At 39.0% G+C, this 19,908-nt stretch overlaps 1 protein-coding gene across 9 annotated transcripts in view; it reads right to left on the bottom strand.

Annotated features, from left to right (window-relative positions):
* BPTF (bromodomain PHD finger transcription factor) overlaps positions 1-19,908 on the bottom strand; it is a 93,658-nt gene that overhangs the window by 11,512 nt on the left and 62,238 nt on the right. For 4 of the 9 annotated variants that reach the window (XM_048819219.2, XM_048819217.2, XM_048819222.2 and 1 more), the window contains 13 exons: positions 18,878-19,006; positions 17,868-18,018; positions 16,629-16,752; positions 14,654-14,900; positions 13,762-13,923; positions 12,551-12,702; positions 11,475-11,598; positions 10,673-10,899; positions 9,006-9,228; positions 6,886-7,796; positions 6,110-6,192; positions 3,818-4,043; positions 1,948-2,282 (listed from right to left, as the gene is read on the bottom strand). In XM_048819219.2, the coding sequence (XP_048675176.2) occupies positions 1,948-2,282; positions 3,818-4,043; positions 6,110-6,192; positions 6,886-7,796; positions 9,006-9,228; positions 10,673-10,899; positions 11,475-11,598; positions 12,551-12,702; positions 13,762-13,923; positions 14,654-14,900; positions 16,629-16,752; positions 17,868-18,018; positions 18,878-19,006 (3,094 nt within the window). The remainder of the gene's footprint in view (positions 1-1,947; positions 2,283-3,817; positions 4,044-6,109; positions 6,193-6,885; positions 7,797-9,005; positions 9,229-10,672; positions 10,900-11,474; positions 11,599-12,550; positions 12,703-13,761; positions 13,924-14,653; positions 14,901-16,628; positions 16,753-17,867; positions 18,019-18,877; positions 19,007-19,908) is intronic. The other 5 variants (XM_048819218.2, XM_048819223.2, XM_075119213.1 and 2 more) reach the window with 3 other exon arrangements.

Raw genomic sequence — 19,908 nt, 5'->3', positions numbered from 1 at the left:
AACATGAAAGACCTGCAGTAAAATAATATAAATGACTTAAGCAAAGAATGATCTTAGTGAATCTAGTGCATTGTAACAAATGTACAGGGTACCTCATCTCATATTACAGGTTGCCTCTCAGGAGCAGTTCAGGCTACAAAACTGAAAGCTGCACTTCTGTCCTGCCTGAACTGCAAATGAGGCACCAGCACAAAAAACATATCTGATAACTGTACATATTTATTAAAAAACACTAAATTACATAAGAAAACAATGTTTTCAAAAGTAATTAACTTCTTCACAATCAAGTGGTGAAATAATTAAGCTCAACAGCATAGCCACTGTATATTAAAAACCTGTGAGATTCAGAATTTATGAGCAGAGAGGTTGAACTGGATCACATTAGGCTAAGGCATTAACATTCCATTTTTGTGAAATCTTATTTCCTGCTTAAATAAATGTTGTCTCTGTTCACTATGCTAGAATGTGCTGTCATCATGTATTATCTATGGCCCAATCCAGTGCCCATTGAAATCAACGGAAAGATTATTGACTTGAACAGGCAGGCATCAGATCAAATCCATGTATTTGCTTTATTTTTGTGATAAAGCTTCCACTACTTATAAGAGACTGAACCAGCATCACTGGCCTGTGCTCAATATGTTATAATAAAATGAGGACAGGGCATCCTACTAAGTTTTACTGAGTGACAAAAATCCTAATATAGCACTTACTCTTCCCCACCCCACCAATGCCCATTTAAAGTGGTATTTAGCACTTACAAGTTGTGGCAGATTGGCAGCCTGGAATGGAAGTACTCTATTCATAGAATGGCTGCAGCAGGGAGCAGTCTAAGCTTCCCAACACTGACATGATGGTATCGTGCCCGGAGTTATATAAATACCCATGAGACAGAAATGAACCCCCTCAGTTGTGACTTGGAGGGACCACTACTGGGGTGACAGGCTAGTTCAGTCTCCATGGCTCATTTCAATTCTCGGCATTTCTACTGAAACCCCAAACAAAGCTGCTAATTAGTGCTTTTGGAGTGAGTGATTTTTGTCAAGTGGAAAACCTGGAACACTGACACCAACTGATTTCTCAGATGCCACCCCACAGCGATCAGACGGTAACAACTTTTGATCATTACTGACTTGAGCGGAAGTAGAGCCAGCAAACTAGAGGCGATCCAGTCCACTCAGTCATCCAGTCCACCATTTATTAATTTCTCCATAAACAATTCCTTCTATAAAGGAATATCCCTTTCAGCGGGAAACATAGCATTCTTCTTTTTCTCTTCATAGTTCGTTTCTAAACCACTTATTGGGGAACTGCCATTTTCATTTTGTCAAATGCTTAAAACTTCAAAAACGTACTAGAGTCTGATAGAAAAGTATGGGGTTTTTTTGCTTGGTTTGCATTTCTTAATGCAACTCAGTAAGAGTCTGGTGTGGGTAGGTAATATATTAAGAAATGAAAAGAGAAAATACATCTACTGGAAACGCTGTCCAAAATGAACTGCAGCCTAATAGGTTAGTATCTCTCGTTAACTACTTAATTACAAAAAAAAAAACAACTTATTTATGGGGAGACGGTACCAACCCTATCACTAGGGAACACCAACCAGCTTGGTCACAAGAAGGAACACAAGTATATAATTATTTGCTCCCAAAGCAGAGGCGAACAGGAAAAACAAAGAACAGAGCGAAATAAAGAGTATGTGCATGTGAGACAGAAAGATCATACAATGGAAACATGCAAACAGGTAAAAAAAATTAACTCACAAGAATTACTAGATTTGTAATTGCTCGTGTAATCCAGACACTGCTTATTCTTTCATAGTCCATGCTCATTGCAATACCGGCTGATTTTCTACCCCCATTTCTAATCGCTATCTCAGACTAATAGCTAAATGCTAAAGCTGAACCAAACAATGCACGGAACAAGCATGCTGCATTCACCACTCACTTGGATTCATCATAAGGTGTTTTACAGATGCAATAAAGCTTTGTGTCCTTCTTGGTTTCCTTTGAGGTAGTAGAAATCATTTTCTTTTTCTTGGACTTGGAAGCTGAAGAATCTTTCTCCTCCTCTCGTTTTCTCTTCTGGGAAGACGCTGGCGCTGGGACTGTGGTGGCAGCTGCGATGCTGGTGGCATGCTGCAGCGGTGGCGGAGGGGGAGGCGGTGGCGGAGGTGGTGTTGCCGCAGCGGCAGCGGCTGCAGCAGCAGCGGCTGCAGCGGCAGCTGCCTGAGCTTTTTCTTTTTCTCTCTTAATTTTAGTCAAGTCTTTCTTTAGCTCTTCCTGAAGCACATTTAAAAAAAGGCCAAAAAAAAAAAAAAAAAAAAGAGACACCTGATGAGGACATTCTAGAACAGGATCAGAATCCAGACTCAAATCTTTCTCCAGTTTAAAAAAAAAGACAAACCATTTAAATAATTTACTCATTCAGGTATAAATTCCAAGATTAATGTAAGTCAGCCCCTGGGCTCCTTTAAGATTCAATGTTTTAAGTCTGATGATAAGCGCCGGGGAGGTGACCCCATGTCTAATCCTAAGGCAAAAGAAGAGGGAGGAATTTCAGGGATCTGTCAAGAACATGGAGGACACATGCTTGCTAATAAAAATGGTGATCAGGCATAAAAAGTTGAATTAAGGATGCAGTCAGTCTTTACTGTTAATCACCTAGCTCTTTGTACTTTTAACAGTAATAAGTCAAATTTAATATGATTCTTATAGTATCTGTGGCATTCAGAATTGAAATATCCACAGAACCTTTAATATACTAATGAAGTCCCACACTGGTAACTCTGCATTATCATGTGAGAAACCTATTCAATTTCTAGTCCCTATTAGTCACTCCTTGGGCATGTAAAGGGTGATTAGGGATATTCAACAGCAGACCCTCTGGCAAATAAACTATAATGTCAGATGACACAGAAGGCAGCTCCCCCAGCCAGAGGTGTAATTGCCAGGATACAAAATCTTGTGTGTGGGAAGCATACAGAAACAATATTTCACTCTAGTGATACCATCCACCAGAATTCTCACTCCTGGTTTTCACTCCTTAATGGGAGAGTGGGGTAGCTTCCACAGTCATCAAAGAGTTCTGATCTAAGAGTAGTGGTTTAAGTGCTGTCCTCTGGACATTCCAGCTCCTTCTTGACCATGATTGGTGAAGGAGCTCCCTGTTGGTATGTCTTTATATCACTTCAGTTTTCCACACAACCACCACATATTCTTTACCTTGCAGATGGTCCAGTAGGTTCCATAAATTGTGAGGCCTTTGCCTTAAGAGCTCTGGTACATTTGTGTTGCAATTTGCTGTTTGTTTCTTGGAAATCTGATGCCCTTACAAGGAGAAAGTGCCACAGAAATAAAGGATAGGGCCAGCTCTAGGCTTTGTTGGGTCCTTCACAAAAACATGTCTAATGCAGCTCCACCCCCACTTCTAGAAGTGTATCCCCACTGGTGTGAAAATCTCAACAGGAGTGGAATCAAATGGGTCATATTTCCTTTGAAGGCAGGGGAAGGAGCCAAAACTAGGGTAGGGGGATTTCTGACCTCCTTGGTTTAGCTTTTTCAGTGAGCGGCAAGACTGCAGGATTTGGACCTTTAACTTTAATAGGGCAGAAATTGTTTTAAGATCTCACCATAGATTAAATGCTAGATACAGTAAATAAACTGATCTGGGGGTTCAGCAGGGATACAGGCATGCAGCAGAAGAATTTCACCCTGCATGCTTCCGTAAAGACTCAAAGGACAAGCTGATAAACAGAACAATTTTTTCCCCAAACTTAAGAAAACCCACCTGGCTCATTGAGAAGAACTGCTCTTACCTGCACTTCAATTTGTAGATCTTTGTCCAGAAGTGCTCTTTTTTTCAGTATTTCAGCTTTAAGCTGTTCTTTATGTTTGAAAAGCAGAGCTGAGAGCTTGGTAGCATTCTGTTTACTACGCTTCTGTTCAACACTCTCTTCTCGCTTCCGTTTCTTAGCTGCCTGTTTTTCTTCTTTATCTATCTTATCCAAAATATACTTCATCACCTGATTACACACTATCATTCTAGGGAAGGAATACAGAGAAGCACATTGTGCTAAGTTGTCTAATAAATCACAAAATCAAAGTTATTTTCTCTTTACAGCCTCCACAAATCACAAAGCTGTATTATTAATTCTGACGGTAAAATCATGGATTTAGCCACAACAGCAACACTTGCTTGACTGACAGTTTGTGGAGACCTATCCATTTCAACAAAGACTCATGCTATATAATCTGATGGTTAGAGCATCAAAAAAGCTCACCTTTTGATCCAAAAAAGAGACATTTCGAAACAATTCCATTTTTGCAAAAACCTTTGAGGTTTTATTTTTGTTCGAAGGCAGAAAAAAAATTCAAGACCTGAAAACTTGCTGCAAAACAGAATTGTCCTTCTGACAGCTCTGAATAGTACTAAACTTTGGTGTTCCAGCAAAAGTAAGTCCAAGAGAATCATTTTCTCTATCAATAAAGATCACTACAAATAGTAGTTCCCAAACTGCTTCATCATGAAGCACCCCTTATGATAGACTGCTGGATGCAAACCCCCATACAATATGTCCCCTCTATGCCCCAGTGTTGCTGCAACTGTCTTTTCCTGACCATTTTCTGTTTGAATTTTTGTAGTATAGTTGTATTTTTGCTTTGTACTTTTCATTCATTTTGAAGTTTCTGTTCCTCCCCGTTCCCCAATTCACCAGAAGACTAAATGTTGCTTGGCATGGGGATACTCAAATAAACAGGCAACACTTGCACCTGCAGCTAAGCTGAGTGCAGCAAGAGTAGAGAAAAAAAAGCTTGTGGCAAGTGGCTGCTGCAGATGTCGGAATGGAAAATCAAGTGGTTTCAGGGAGCCACCTGGTATTTTACTGAGAGCTGTAGGAATACACTGGTTGTTTGGTAGGGCCATAGGACATCAATCATTCTGTTCTTCTCCACTGTCCCACATCTACCTGGTCTAGTCTGGGTTTCACTGTTAAAGATTATACTCTTTGGGAAGAAAAGACTCATTGGGGAGGAAAGATGACAGTGCCACGAACAGCTGGTCAAACATCATGAACAAAGATGTTCTTTTGTTTTTTAAAAGTAACAAATTTGGTCATTTGCAATTGTTAAGAGAGCAGTCTGTGCCAACAAATTTTTAACTTTTGATTTGTGAACTAGCCACTGTGTGTTCACTATTCGTTTCTCACACTGAGTGGCCAGCTAAGTTGCACAGTATTGTTCTTGTACCTGATTTGGGGATCAAAACATTATAAAACTGGAATTCCTTTTCCTGATCACAGAATTATTTGATAAAACATGTGAATAACAAAATAGTCAAAATAGCAATGGAAGAATATCTAAAGCCAACACTCCATATACACATTTGCCAGTGCAAGGGATGAAATTACTACTAATTTATGGAGTGACAATGTCTACAAGTCTCCCTACTTTTGTCTGCTGGCTGGGAGGTAAAATAGTTAAACAGAGGACAAGCTCCTGCCAACAAAGGGAATGAAATTAAGAAACCATAACATGGAGTGCTCAAACAGAAATGAGAAACAGGCTTAGCTACAATGGAGCAATCCTTCATTTCCTTTTGTGAGCTCCCTCAAAGTTATTTATCTGCTTGTATTAAAAACCTGTGGCAAGCACTACCCACATGCATCACATCACAGTCCATATTCTGGGCAACAAGTGACGATAGTCAACGTTTATTTTGATTACAGGAGAATCAAACTGCTCATAATTAGGAATGTTACTTTTAAGTCATGGATTCGTCACCATGATTTGTATATTACTTGAAGTCAGTTTTAAAAATTTCATACAACTAAGCTTTCCAAGCCTGAGACAGAAGGCGTGACTACACTATGGGGAAATGCGCATTATCAGGGCGTGATTTCTAAAGCACACTAGGGTTTAAAATAGCACTATGTTAAAGCAAAATAGGGAACTTTCAGTGAGCACCAGCACTGTCTACACAGACTGGTTAGAAATCCCACTCACACAGTGTGCCTTACAGCTCCATGTAGGCAAGCCTTATTTTGTACAACAGACACCAATGAACACATTTGCTCCATGTCCATTGATACATTATCACCTGTTCCTACCTCTGATTTTCTTCTCGTTCAGCTGGGGTCAGTGTCTTTTTCTGTTTCAAGTGTTCTATGACAGCATTGTGTTTCATCACCACCTTGAACACAAAGTCCAAACAACATTTAAAAACCTCAGGTAGTGTCTGATAATAGTACTTGGGGAAATGCGGACACTTGCCAACTTAAGTCACATTTGAACAAATAAGTCTTATATTACTTACACTATTTTGAAGGTAACTTTTTATACTTAATCTTAAATTATGACTAAGGAATTTAGAGATTCAACTTAATTTTTCATTATTTCTGGAGAAAAAAATAAGTGAAGTCAGTTTCACTTCTGTAGTCAGTTGCACTTTCCCAAGCTCCTATTGCTGCACTATATTTAGAGTTTCTGCCCATTTTTTCTCCCACAGTCCGTTCCCCTGTAGTTAACAGCATTATGCTTAATACAGCTCTTACAGTCTCCTTTCTATAACAGTCAATGAAAGCACAGTAGAAGTGTTGCAAACCACCAGTCCTCACTTTTTCTGGACTAACACTGAAGATACATTTCTCCCAATAACCAGTGATACAATCAATCAAGCCAAAAGTGCCAGAGAGCAAGCACAGCATGGTAGTTTCTTAATGTGCAGAATTAACTTAGAGGCGCTATTAAATTGGCAAAAACAATTTTGCAATATAATTTAGAAATAAAAATCCCAGAGGCTCAATTCACAGGCTATCTAATGTATCAATAGGATTAACAGAAACATGTGTTTAGCATGGTTTGTATTTACTTCTGAGAACATTACCTGTTTTTGGATAATGTCACTTTGATTAGAAGCCTGAAGAGTGTGTTCACGTTTAATTTCTATCTGTTGCTGCTTTTTCTTTTGCTGTTGCTCCCTGAGCTGCTGAACCCTCTGCAGCTGCTCTTGAACACTAGCTGCTTGAACTGTTACCACATTCTGAATCTGGTGAGCCTGCACTGGGCTGGCTTGTTGAATCTGAATAGGCAACTGAAGCTTAATCTGCTGGGGGACTCCGCCTTGCTGGGCCTGTATCTGAGCTACAACATGAGACTGAAGTTGGGAGAGAACTTGGACTTGCTGCTGTAGCTGAGGTACAGTAATAACTTTTGTTGTAGGCTGCTGGATCTGCAGTTGAGGGCGAGATGGAGATTGTACAGTAACTTGATTTAAATTTTGTGCAGTTGGAAGAGTCTGAAGGGAAGTCTGAATCTGGGGCTGTGACTGCTGCTGCAGTTGAGCTTGTATTTGTAAAGAAGCTTGGGGTTGCACTTGTATCTGTTGCTGAGTTGTAGTCTGCACCTGAGCTTGCTGCAGAGCTTGGACTTGGGACTGAGCTTGTGGATGGATGACAGTCTGTGGTTGATTTTGGATTTGAATTTGAGACAGCCCTTGAACCTGGGTCTGTGGTGGAGACTGAACTGTGACTGGAGTTTTAGTTGCTTGTGCCACGACAGTTTGTGCTTCAGATACGACTGGAGACTGAGCTGATGTTGGAGACTGAGACTCAGGCTGTGTCTGATCTTCAGGCTGAAGTGAGGGCTGAGTAGTCTGTGGTTGGGCTGGGGGCTGAGGCTGAAGACTCTGGGTTTGCACCTGTGGCTGAGCTTGCAACTGACTGTGAGGGTGGGGCTGAACTGGTGGCAGCACTGGTTGTGTCTGTGTTTGTGAGGCTTGTTTCTGCTCTCCAGTAGCTGTGAAGGATAAAAACAGAGTATTCCACTCATTCCAAGCAATGTGTCTACAAGCTCTGTTAATTAGAACCATTAGGCCACGTCTACACTGCAGTTTTATCGACAAAAGTTACGCTGTTGCATGTCCACACTATGCTCCTTGTGTCGGCAGAGTGCATCCACACTAGCAGCTCTTGCATCAACATAGAGAGCAGTGCACTGTGGGTAGCTATCCCACTTTGCAACTGGGCGCAGGGTGCTTTGGGAAGGGTTTGCAATGCCTCCTGGGGCAGTTAGAGCATCACATGATGCAGGTTTCTAAATCCCATCATTCCACGGGCATCCTACTAGATTGCCAGTCGCTTTTTAACTGAAGTATGTGTGTGAGAGAGAGACAGGGAGCATGTGTGTGATGGAGACACAGTGTGTGAGTTGGGGGAGTGTGTGAGAAAACAGGGAGGTTGAAGGTGCGTGTGCTGGGGGAGAGTGAGTGCGTTGGTATGCTGTCTCTAAGTTCAGACAGCGGCTGGAAACAACCAGTCCCAAGGCAGGTGCAGACCCCTGACATCGGCTGCTGCCTCCCTCCCTGGCTCTGCATCTCCGCCCTCCCGCGCGCACACATGCCCCTGCCTGCTGCTTTGTTCCTAGTGCCCAGTAGGTTAATGATTTGCTGTTTGCTGCCTGAGTAGAGTGGCATGTGTAGCTGTCAGAACTTCCTGGAGCTTTGAAAGGGGAGGGGTGCATGCCTGTGCAGCTGGAATGCATGGCAGCAGAGTTCAAAACATTGATCAGAGTGGTCACAGCGGGTATTGTGGGATACTGGGGGAGGCCAGTTATGGAGACATAATAAATGGCAGCATCTACTCTGACACTTTGTTGCTTAACTTTGCTGCAAAAAGCTTTATGCCTCTTGTTGAGATGGTTTTATTTTGCCGACAAAAGTAGCATTGTACATCTCCACTGTTTTGTCAGCAAAAGCTCCCTTTTGTCACCGAAACTGTGTAGTGTAGACAAGGTCCTAGGTTTTCTAAAGTTGAGGAAGCACTATTTCCCCTTTGGTTTAAAAAGCACTACAATATTTTATACAGAGCGTCAGCTGAAGATTTCTAAGTCTACACACTGTTCTTTTAACTAAGATACTTTAATGAAGAGACTAACTCCAACTATATAAAAAAAATTAAAAAAACCTAACTCCAATCACCCTCTTCTCTTGAGCACAGGAAACCCTACCTGATGTCGAAGTGGAAACCGTCGTAGTAGTTGCGCTAGCTGTAGAAGCGGATGATGATAACGGAGTGAAAAGGAATCTCTGAATTGTACCATTCGGCATAGCCGCTTGCATTAGCTGTTGTCCTGGACCTGGTATGACAGTCACACCCTGAGGTATCAACTGTAACTGGCCAGTAGTTTGACCCTGTCCCTGAATTACCACAGTCAACCCCTGACTGCCACCCTAAAAAAAAAGTAAAATTCATGTTAGTATTGTTGTCCCAATGATATAAGCCTTAGGTGGATTATGCAGTAATCCGGGAGACCCAGGATTATGAATTCTGGGGATTCAACACCTGAACCACTAGGGTACATATTGTATCTCTGATGCTTAAGTTCAGTATTGTGGAAATACAAAGTTTTATGACAAAAACCACATACAAAATATTCCAGTAACAAAATTTCAGGTCAAAAGATGGTAAAGTACCCTGGTTCTTTATGGACAGATCTGATTATCTATTGGGCTGGGTTCAGCGACATGCATTTTCATCAGAATACTGAAGCAGATTTGTAACAACAAAAGGCTGTTAAGATTTTATCTGTCAAACTTGGCTAGATTCTTAGCCAACAGAATCTACAGTTGATCTTGTGTCTCTTTAAAATGTATGAGCAATAAATTCAGGTGTGAGATTAATTTGGGGCATCCTATTAACCACCTCCTGACCCAAAGACCAACCTCAAGAGTCCCAACTGCCTGTTCACAAGGTTATTCAATAAAACATTTTCCTAAGTGCATATCACACATTGCCCAACTGTAAACTGTAAGTGTTGACTGTTCATCCAGGTTTTCAGCATGCTGGTAGAACGTTACTGCTTAAATTGTTTCTTTGGATACCATATTTTTGGAGGTCTTTAATACAGGCAGAAACATCCCAGTTTTGCAGACAGATCAGGATAGTTCTAACCCTTACAGTGACTCCCTGCGTCAGACATGTCTCTTTGAATCAGTCCCACCAGTGGCAGCTCTTGCCTTCAACTGATACCTGCCCTTGTCCACACCTTCAATAATCAATAACTTTTTGAATCAGCCCTAGCAAATAATTCCTGCATGTTGTTCTACATGTCAAAAATGACACTAAGGCATGAGCATATTTTGACAATTAAACTTTATATCCATTCTTAACATTATTATTAAGTACTTATATTATGGTAGTGCTCAAAGATTCAAAGATATAAACACAGAAAAGAGGGCCCCTTGAAGGAAGGATTTACAATTTACAGCCAAACTCAGCATGAATCTAAACTAACATGCAGACCAGACTCTCGTGGTCTAGGCAGAAGTAATAGAGAGTGCTATTTCCCAGTTCCAAATGATGTAACTCTTCCTTTCCCAGCACTAAAGCAAACATAAATGACAGCTATAATGTCCTTCAACACCCAGCCAAAGACAGTGGATGGGCATCCACATTCTGAAGGCAACAAGATAAATAGATAAAAGATATTTAGAGAAAATAAATCTCTATTTTCTTAATTTAATTACCATTTGATTTGTACGTAGGTTATAGGTTTCCCAAAAAGTAAAACTGAAACACCATGTATGAAATGTACACACACCCCCCATACTGATGAGATCAAAGGATACCAGTATGGGCATATTTTCATGTCTGAGTCTATAAAAAAATGTTTACCTGTCCTTGAGTTAACTGCGTGAGTTGGGCCATAGTAAGTTTCACTTGTCCTTGCTGGGGACGAGTGGGCTGCGGCGTTGTGGTTTGTGGTTGTATATTCTGTGGAGGTGTTCCAGGAGCTGTTGCTACCTTTTGTCCAGGACTTGAAGAAGTTGTGCTAGTACTAGAAACTGCAGTTGAGACAGGCTGACCTCTAATTATCTGAGTCACCACCTGTTGAGTCTGACCTGTTAAAGACAGCAAAATTTGTTATGCTAAAAATACATTTCCAACATTTTTCATTAAAGCACACAAAACTTCTAAACCCCAACTTCATGAGAGAAGTTAAGCAAGCATTTCTGCTTGCCATAGAACATCTATTAGTCACTTCTGTATCTGACTAAACAAAAATATGAATCTGAATTCAAGTAAAACATTTTGCAATCTACTTACAAGACACTTTAAAACACCTAGCTTTCCTCTAATTACATGTAGTGTTTTCGCACAACACTTTTAATTCAAACCTTTCTACAAACTGATTAATAATAATTTTATATTTTCATTATTCATTAAACCGTTTATCCAAGTTTTGTATTAAACTAGGAAACCTGTTCTTTGTACCCACCCGAATGAAAGAGTTACTATTCAGTGGACTCTCATCCAGTAACCTTGATTAAACTGCTGATTGATCCCAACACTGTTTTTGTTAACACTGCACTGAATACAGTAATTTCTGAGTTAGGGTGAATGATACATAAAATGTTTATGGAGAAACAAACCATGGTTTTCACACATTGGAAATTTATAATTAAAATGAACCTACTGGATGGAAGAATACCTTGCTGCACCACTACAGGTGTTCGAATGATGGCCTTTCCTAATGTTGATGGCTGAAGTGGTGTCCTTATTACTGTCATACCTGGGCGGAGTGGTGTCCCTGGCATTATCTAGAGACAGCAAAAGGAGAACATACATGTCAAACGTTTCAAAAAGCGCATATCCTGCTGAACCTTGAATTCTTTACAAACAGTGAGAAATAAAGGGATACAAGTAGCTCATATATTTATATGTTGCATGTTTGAAAATTCTGTTAAAGCCGACTTTAGCAAAACTCTGTCCTATTTACTCTCCTAACAAGTTTCTTAGCTCTGATAAGTATCGATTACTCATTAAAACTATGTGCTATGAGGTCCTGTCTTGTAGAGACCAGCCAAAAGCCAAGAAGGACAACATGGAAGTGGCTCCTTGATTGGTGAAAAAATTATGCGTGGGTTTATCCTCCCACTCTGACCAAATGTGAACGCCAGCCTAGAGAGTGGGAGACGGAATCCAGGAATCAGATTGATATCAAGGCAACAGGGATCATTAAGATCATCGAGTCTGACTTCAGCATAATATAGGCCCACAGAACCTCACTCGGTAGCATCTGCATCATGCTCATAACTTCTGATTGAGCTACAGTATATCTTTGAGAGAGATATCCAGTCTTGATTTAAAGACTACACTGAAGGAGAATTCACCACATCCTTAGGTAAATTATTTCAATTGTTAATTTCCCTTCGTGTTAAATTTACACATTATTATTTGTATTGCCACAGTGCCTACACACCCTACCCATGGATCAAGACTCCACTGTACTAGGCTAGGCACTGTACAACCTTATTTCTAGTCTGAATCAAAACTTGCATGTCTTACATAGCAATACAGCACAACCTTTGAAAACTTTAATAATTCAATAATCCTATTAAAAATCCTAATATGAAATCTTAGAGTCTATGAGACTTGCTGTGCATCTGCATATGCATGTAGGATCCTGCTTCTGTGTTTGCTCATGTGCCCTTCCATGACTTCCAATGTATTTACCCAATGTAATTGATAAAGCTCAGAAAAACATCTTACTTGTGAAGTACATGTTGTACCTAGAGTCCCTGTGGTATTTGGCCTAATAGTTACAGTCGCTGTCCTTGGCTGGAATGAAGTAAATGTTTGTTGATTTGCACCTGTAGTTGATGGAATGATACCCAACACTTTTTGCTGAACTTGAACAACACCTAATAAAAAAAAGAATTAATCAATACAAAAAATTGCAAATGTGATAAATCATAGGGACACCACACTGACATCCAGTACTCTCACTGTGAGTTTTTATGACCCTTCTGTGGGACTTCTGTCAAAGTCTCTTGGCAGAAACTTCTTCACGTTCTATAGAGAAGTAGCATTACCTCTTCTGTTGCTTGTACAACTCCCTCCAAAGTATCAGTCCACAGACAGATATTTTAAAAGGATTTGGGCAAAGAATGGTATTTCAGAGTTGTGAACCTCTCTATTGATCTTTATGATGAGGTTCTTGCCCATGTGTGGTCCCATATACAGGTGATTATTATTTACACATTTAGATATGGATGGCCTGTGCCTCCCTGCTTCCAAGTGACCTACTTAAACATCTCAACGAGCCTCAAACTCATGGAACTGAAGAGCATGGTAAGTGCCGTTCATCCACCTAAAAAAGCACCATCAAAAGCTAGCCGTCTCCATGACTTTTTCATAGATTAAATAAAGGAGATGGAGGAATGAGTATTTTTCTTTGGTGAAGAAGTGATATGCCATCTACAAGCTCACAAAATGTCATGTTGTCATTTCCAATCAAGAAGAAAAGGATCCAACAGTACTGCACTGATAAGTAAAGTGAATCACACCAGCTTCTAAGGAACAAATATTTACAACAATTAGCGGTTACATCTGTTCTGCTACACTTTTAAAAGAATCCTTTTGCTGATGTCTAATTTAGAGGCAGAAAAAAGAATTTTGCATTCTAGGTTCTCGAAAGAAATTAGAGCTTCTGATTATGCACTATGGAACATAGAGTAGAAGACCCAAGGTCACGGATAAGAGCAGGCAGAAATTTAAGATACAAACCTACATTTTTTGCCTGAAAACAACTGCCATTGTTTTGGCGGCAGCAAAGAAAAAGCTGTAGAGACTTATTCCGGTTGGGTGGTTGTGGTTTTTTTTGTTTTTTAAAAAGAGGCAAGTCACATTTTATTTCACTAGGAAAATAATGTTAATGCAATCTGAATTAGAAAGTTAGAAGATACATTTTTTACCCCTACCTCCTTGGGTTGATGGCACATTAACGGCAACAATCTTGCTGTTTGCTGGAAGTGGCAACTTTGTTATCACTTTGCCTGCCATAGTTACTGGAGTGCCTGCAATCTGGAACGTCTGACCTGTGCTGGCAATGGTTGTAGCTGATGTAGCAGCTGTGCTGGTAGCTATTGAAATAAGAAAGTCAATTTTTGAACTTTATTATTATTAGTAAATATGACTTGTCTTAAGTATAAAAGAGTAAAACTGGAAGGTTATTATACAACCACTTTTGAATGAGTCATCATTTCCCCCTCATTATATCTTTTAAAGGTTTGTTGAAACAATGAATTTATACACAGAACACTTTCACCATAAATATTACAGATAAAACTGGCATAGATAAGAAATGAAACAACCTGGCTTGTGAGTGCAGGAAAAATATTGGCCTAAGGACAGGACATTCATCTTTAGACAAAAGTAATTGTTCCCCAGCTCCCTCCCAAACTGATAACAAAGTTAACCACAAAGATGAGAAATTAAATTCCAATATTGCTATATTATAGAGAAAAAGTTGGTGTGCTATAGAAGCAATGACTAACAACAGGTTCCTTTAGTGACACCTAAGGTATGTCTTCACTACCTGCCGGATCGGCGGGCAGCCATCGATCCAGAGGGGATCGATTTATCACGTCTAGTCTAGACACGATAAATCGACCCCCGAGCGCTCTCCCGTCGACTCCTGTACTCCAGCGCCGCGAGAGGCACGGACAGAGTCGCCGGGGGAGTGGCAGCAGTCGACTCTTCACCACAGTAAGTCAATCTAAGTACGTCGACTTCAGCTACATTATTCACGAAGCTGAAGTTGCGTAACTTAGATCGACCCCCCCAGTATAGACCAGGGTACAGATCATTTACCTGCTGAGGACTGGCCTTGTTTAACCCAGGTAGCGAAAGTCTGATGGAAGTTCTTGTTCTGTTGGAATGTTACCGTAGCTGGAGAGCCCACTTTAGTAGTAAGCACTACTTTGGTTCCAGTAGGAACTGGGCCTGTTAATGGGCCTACCACAACCTTCTGTGGAGTGGAGGCAGTGGTTGCAGTACTGCTTGCTGTAGTGACCGTAGTGGCTGTTGTAGGTAACTGCTTCTGTTGTTCCAGTCGCTTCTATCAAAGTTAGAGGAAAAACTCAATGAATGAATTAAGAGTTAAAATTTGTGGATTTTGCAAGGGATGAATACCTAATTTTTCCCACTGAAAAATAAGGTATGCAAACAGGATCTAGCAAATCTAAATACTAAATTATTGAAGCAGAATATATTACAGATTGCTATCAAGCTATCACAATTGACATACACATGCAATATTATAATTTGCCATAAAATACTTTCTGTATTGCAGATGTATACATTCCACTGTGCTACACCGCACACTGTATACAGCATCTTTTGAATGCTGTACATAATCAATCCAGTGCATTTATTCACTATTCTCAGACTATCAAGAAATATGAAAGATCAAAAGGTAGAAAGTTTTTTATCATGATAAACTACAGTCAGAAAATATATGCCCATATTTTGGGTTTCAGTATGTGTCCATGGCTTTCATCAATTTCAATGACAGATGCAAACCTGTATTACACACACAGCTCAATTTTTAATTACTGTTGGCTTTCCTGAGTTTACTGCTGGCAGCAGCTTTATCTTGCTAATGGTAACAAAGTGTCAGAAAGTGAAGATATCTCCATTTCTACTTTATCTAATTTACCATCATCAAAAGAATATCATTATTTAAAGTTTTTCATCTGACAATGAAGCCAATCTCCAGCTTACTCAAAACCATATTCAACAATCCCTTACATGACAGTAGGCTTCCCATACTGTCACTATCCTAAGCAATGGTGCTTTTTTATTTTAGAGAGACTGCTATCTGCAAGCAATTAAAAATGCCAACTGTAATTTGCATGTTTTCCAATATATTTCACGTTGAGCAGTGCTCCTTATCAATTTGAATCGTGACTGCAAGTCTGGGAAAAGTGGGTAGAACTGCTTAGGCACCAACATTATTTCTTTTTCACTATTTACAAGTGAATAAATAATGATTTAAGAATTAAAATAGCCATGATTTAAGATATAAAATAGCATAAACATTAGAAAATAAAGTAATGGGTTTGTAAGTTAACTAAGGGTTGGCATTTTATTTTATGCTTAGATAATTCTAAAATACTATTTGTGGTATCAGTCACTAACAGGCAGAAATGTATTCTCTACAGACAATACAAAACAAAAGGAAAAATGAAACCATTCTGGAAAAATCAGGGTGCAAAATAAATAAAATAAAATAAAAAATCAACCTGCAATCAGGTATTGGGGATTATTAATTAGCAGGTTAAAACACAACCCTCCCCTTCCATGCTTGTACCCAGACAAACTCAGGGTTGGACAAAATCAGAAAGTTTTGTCCTAATTCTAGCATGGGAACCAATCTAGCCAATTTCACAGTCAACTGTGTGTTGAAGCTGCTTTCCATCGGACTGTGGAATGCTTCAGATCCCACCTGGAGGATGCTATTTCACACCCTCCTTTTAAAAGTGGAAGAAAAACATTTTTGGACACAATCTAAACTGGGTCTACAAAACTGAAAGACAATTATAAAAAAAAATCCTTCTTACAGCCCAGTACTTCAAAATAATGTATGTATTACGTACAGTAAGTAACAATGTTTACTATCTCAGTGGGAACTTTCCAGAATGTTGAGTTTGTATATATACTGGAAAAGTTACAATTATACTTGAAAAATAGCATTACAGAGGCATACTTTATTTCTTGTGTTTGGATGTACGCAGACTAACAATGCAAACTTTTTGACAGGTGGGACTACTAATGGCTCCCCCACCTGCTGGGCAGCCAATCGTTGCTGTTTTAGTTGAACCTCCATTTGGGCCTTGAATTCCTCAGCCTTCTTCTGTTCACTAACCTTAGCCTGCTGCTCAACTGCCTGTGCCTTTTCTTTCTCCACCCTGCCAAAGACAAGCAATCAAAGAAAAAATTACTACTGTACACAAAAAGGCTATTTCATTTTATCCAGCTTAACCGATTTTTTGAGAATTAGTCCTGCTTCTTAGACTACTCCCTGAAATATTCTAAAGCAAATTAATGCAATGCCTTTCAAAGAAACTATTTATCAAGTCTGTGGTCTATAACTATTCCTCAGACGTTCTTGTCAAGTGCTGGAAATGGCCCACCTTGATTATCACTACAAAAAGTTTCTTCCCCCCACCTCCCCGCTCTCCTGCTGGTAATAGCTCACCTTACCTGATCACTCTCGTTACAGTGTGTATGGTAACACCCATTGTTTCATGTTCTCTGTGTATATAAATCTCCCCACTGTATTTTCCACTGAATGCATCCAATGAAGTGAGCTGTAGCTCACGAAAGCTTAAGCTCAAATAAATTTGTTAGTCTCTAAGGTGCCACAAGTCCTCCTTTTTTTTTTTGCTGATACAGACTAACACGGCTGATACTCTGAAAACTATTTTTGAGAGACTGAAAACACCACTTTTTGCATAACACCAACAGCTCAAAACAATAGCATTTTGTTAGATAAGCAAGATAAAGGTCTAGCTATAACTTTTCCTCTAAATGTGAAGCACTGTGAATATTCCTTTCATGTGAGTGTACTTTGGGACTTAAAGGCTGACTTTACCCTTTGTTTTAAGGGACACATTTGCTTCATTCGTATTGCGAATGATTTAAAACCTTTATTGTTTTAGTAAGTAATGTGCATGTCAGAAGGACTCATGCTGTACAGAAATACTCTGTTGGCACACAACACTGTTTACTTCATACAGCAGTCAAATAATAGTTTACTTAGTTACTACATACTAGATTAACACAAAATTAGTGTGTAGGTTTATAGATCTGCCACAATTAAATTAGTTTCTGGCATCACCAGTAACTTGCTCCTTCAACTTTAAAGTTTGCCCATTTTTAAAAAAGAAAGCAAAGACAACATTAAAAGCTTAATTTTTTATTCATTATGGGTATCACCTATAGCTTGGGCAATCTGGTTGGAGCATTTATTTACCAAAGTACACACAAACTAAAATGTGTCATTTACATTGCATCAGTTTACCTTTCAGCAAATGCCCTGATCTCCCATAATTCCAGTTCCTCCTCTGCTACCCAACTTTCAATGATAACAGGTCCTGTCTGCTTGGGCGTTTCTGGCCTCTTTGGCCTCAATGCACTTGATCGAAGGCCTTTCCTCTGAGGTGTAGGAGTTTCTTTAGAGAAAAGTCAAACATTCATTAAAGTAAACCAGGAAATAAAATTAAGATCCAAATTTAAGGTTATTTAGTGTCAACTTTTATACAAATTCTGAAGTGTTTGAAAATGGGGGTTATTCAGAATAAATTTTTCAGACAAACTCCCACTGAATTCAATGGCAGCACTGTTAGGCCAAAGCTGAAAACTTTTAAAAATTCTAACCTAACTGTTAAAGAAGTAATCTGAGTATCATTATCCAAGACTCTATAATAAGCAAAACAGATCCACAAGCTATTTTTGATTTTCAGGAAGCTAGAAGCTAAAACTGTATTCAGGAGGGCTGTTAGATTTTAATGAAATCAGGAGAAAAATATAATAATGTCTAGAGTTTTAAAGATCTGTAGGGGTAGGTTCATTTTAGCTTCTTTTGTATGATGGCATGGCTACTGAAAATCCAGAGAAAGTAAATATTACACACACACACAAATTTGCTGTTTTTCAATTGTAACCTACTTGAATCTACAATATCATATGGTAGATTAGATATGGAGTTGGGTTAACTTTTTATTAGTTGATAATTTTCTTTTAACATGTTAAGGACAGGATATCCTGCTTATAAAGAAGATTTACTGTATATTACCCCATTCATTTCTGCAAATCTCATTTTAGAAACAGGAAAGCCTTTGACTTTAAGATAATAAATCTAACAGAATGACTAGATTGATTTGTTTAACACAACTGAATGGAGAATGAATACTTATCTCAATTTGTGCAACAATGCCCTCTCCTTAGATGGTCAGGGTTACCATAAAAATTTGGTTAAACTTATTTCTATAAAATTTATGACGACATTTGAAGACTTATAAACAAACATACCTTTTGGAGCCTCAGGTACACCAATAGGGCAAATGATTTTTCTTATACAGTACTCTGAACGAATTCCATAAGGACCAACGTCTCTCCGTTTGATTATTTCAGTTGTTGTAATTTCAGTTTCAGATGTTTCTACAGTGATTTAACCCAATACGATGTATTAAGTTAGAAAATAAAAGGTAAACAATTTGTTCATCAGAAATAAAGACAGGAAGTTGTGGAGAAATAACTTTCAAAAATCCATTGAGTTTCACAGGCAAGCATAAAAGCTATTTCAAGTGCCTGCATGAACAGGCTCAGATTTACAAATCTGGATTTTTGCTTTTACCTGCATGAAGGCATGTGTGTACATAACTCCTGAATTGTGCACATGGAAATAAGGCATGCACAAAAGCGTGCAGGCTGATTTGAAAATATGGGCTACAGTGAGGAAATCAAAGAATATTGCAGTTAAAAATGGCAGAAATAAGTGATTGTGTGTGCAGATTGGTTTGGAGTAAACAAAAAACAGAGAAATACATTTTAAGAGACAGCCCACTCCTAGAACCACAGGAGGTGTAATATCAGAATAGATTGTCTACCTCACACACTGGTCAATTTTGATTGTCAGAGGAAAATTTAAACCCCACTCTTGTGTAAAGTAACACTATCACCGGTAAGAAGGTGTAAAATCCTGGCATTACTGGGTTCAGTAGAACCAGGATTTCACCCAAGGTGAGGGAAATTTTTCTTAACCTCAGATGATCATTCTGAAGTAACTGTTTGGAAGCAACTCTACACACTTTGTTTCTGGTTAGATTTTTTCAAAAATGTACACAGAAAAGTAAAGCATTTAGATTAAACTGATACATCCATTTCTCCAAAATACTCAAAATAAGTAAAATAGCAATTGGTATAAACCATATAATGTTAATTTTATATGATTTTAACCAACTGAAATTTGTGTAGCATATTGCACTTTTCTAGACAGACTCTCAGTACCAATATCCTAAATTAATACAAACTATTCATTTTTAAAAAGGCAAAAGCTTATA

The sequence above is a fragment of the Caretta caretta genome, chromosome 14 (genome assembly GCF_965140235.1).
Source record: "Caretta caretta isolate rCarCar2 chromosome 14, rCarCar1.hap1, whole genome shotgun sequence".
Taxonomy (NCBI): domain Eukaryota; kingdom Metazoa; phylum Chordata; order Testudines; family Cheloniidae; genus Caretta; species Caretta caretta.
Note: the sequence above shows the minus strand (reverse complement) of the source record. Positions and strands in the feature narration are given on the sequence as shown.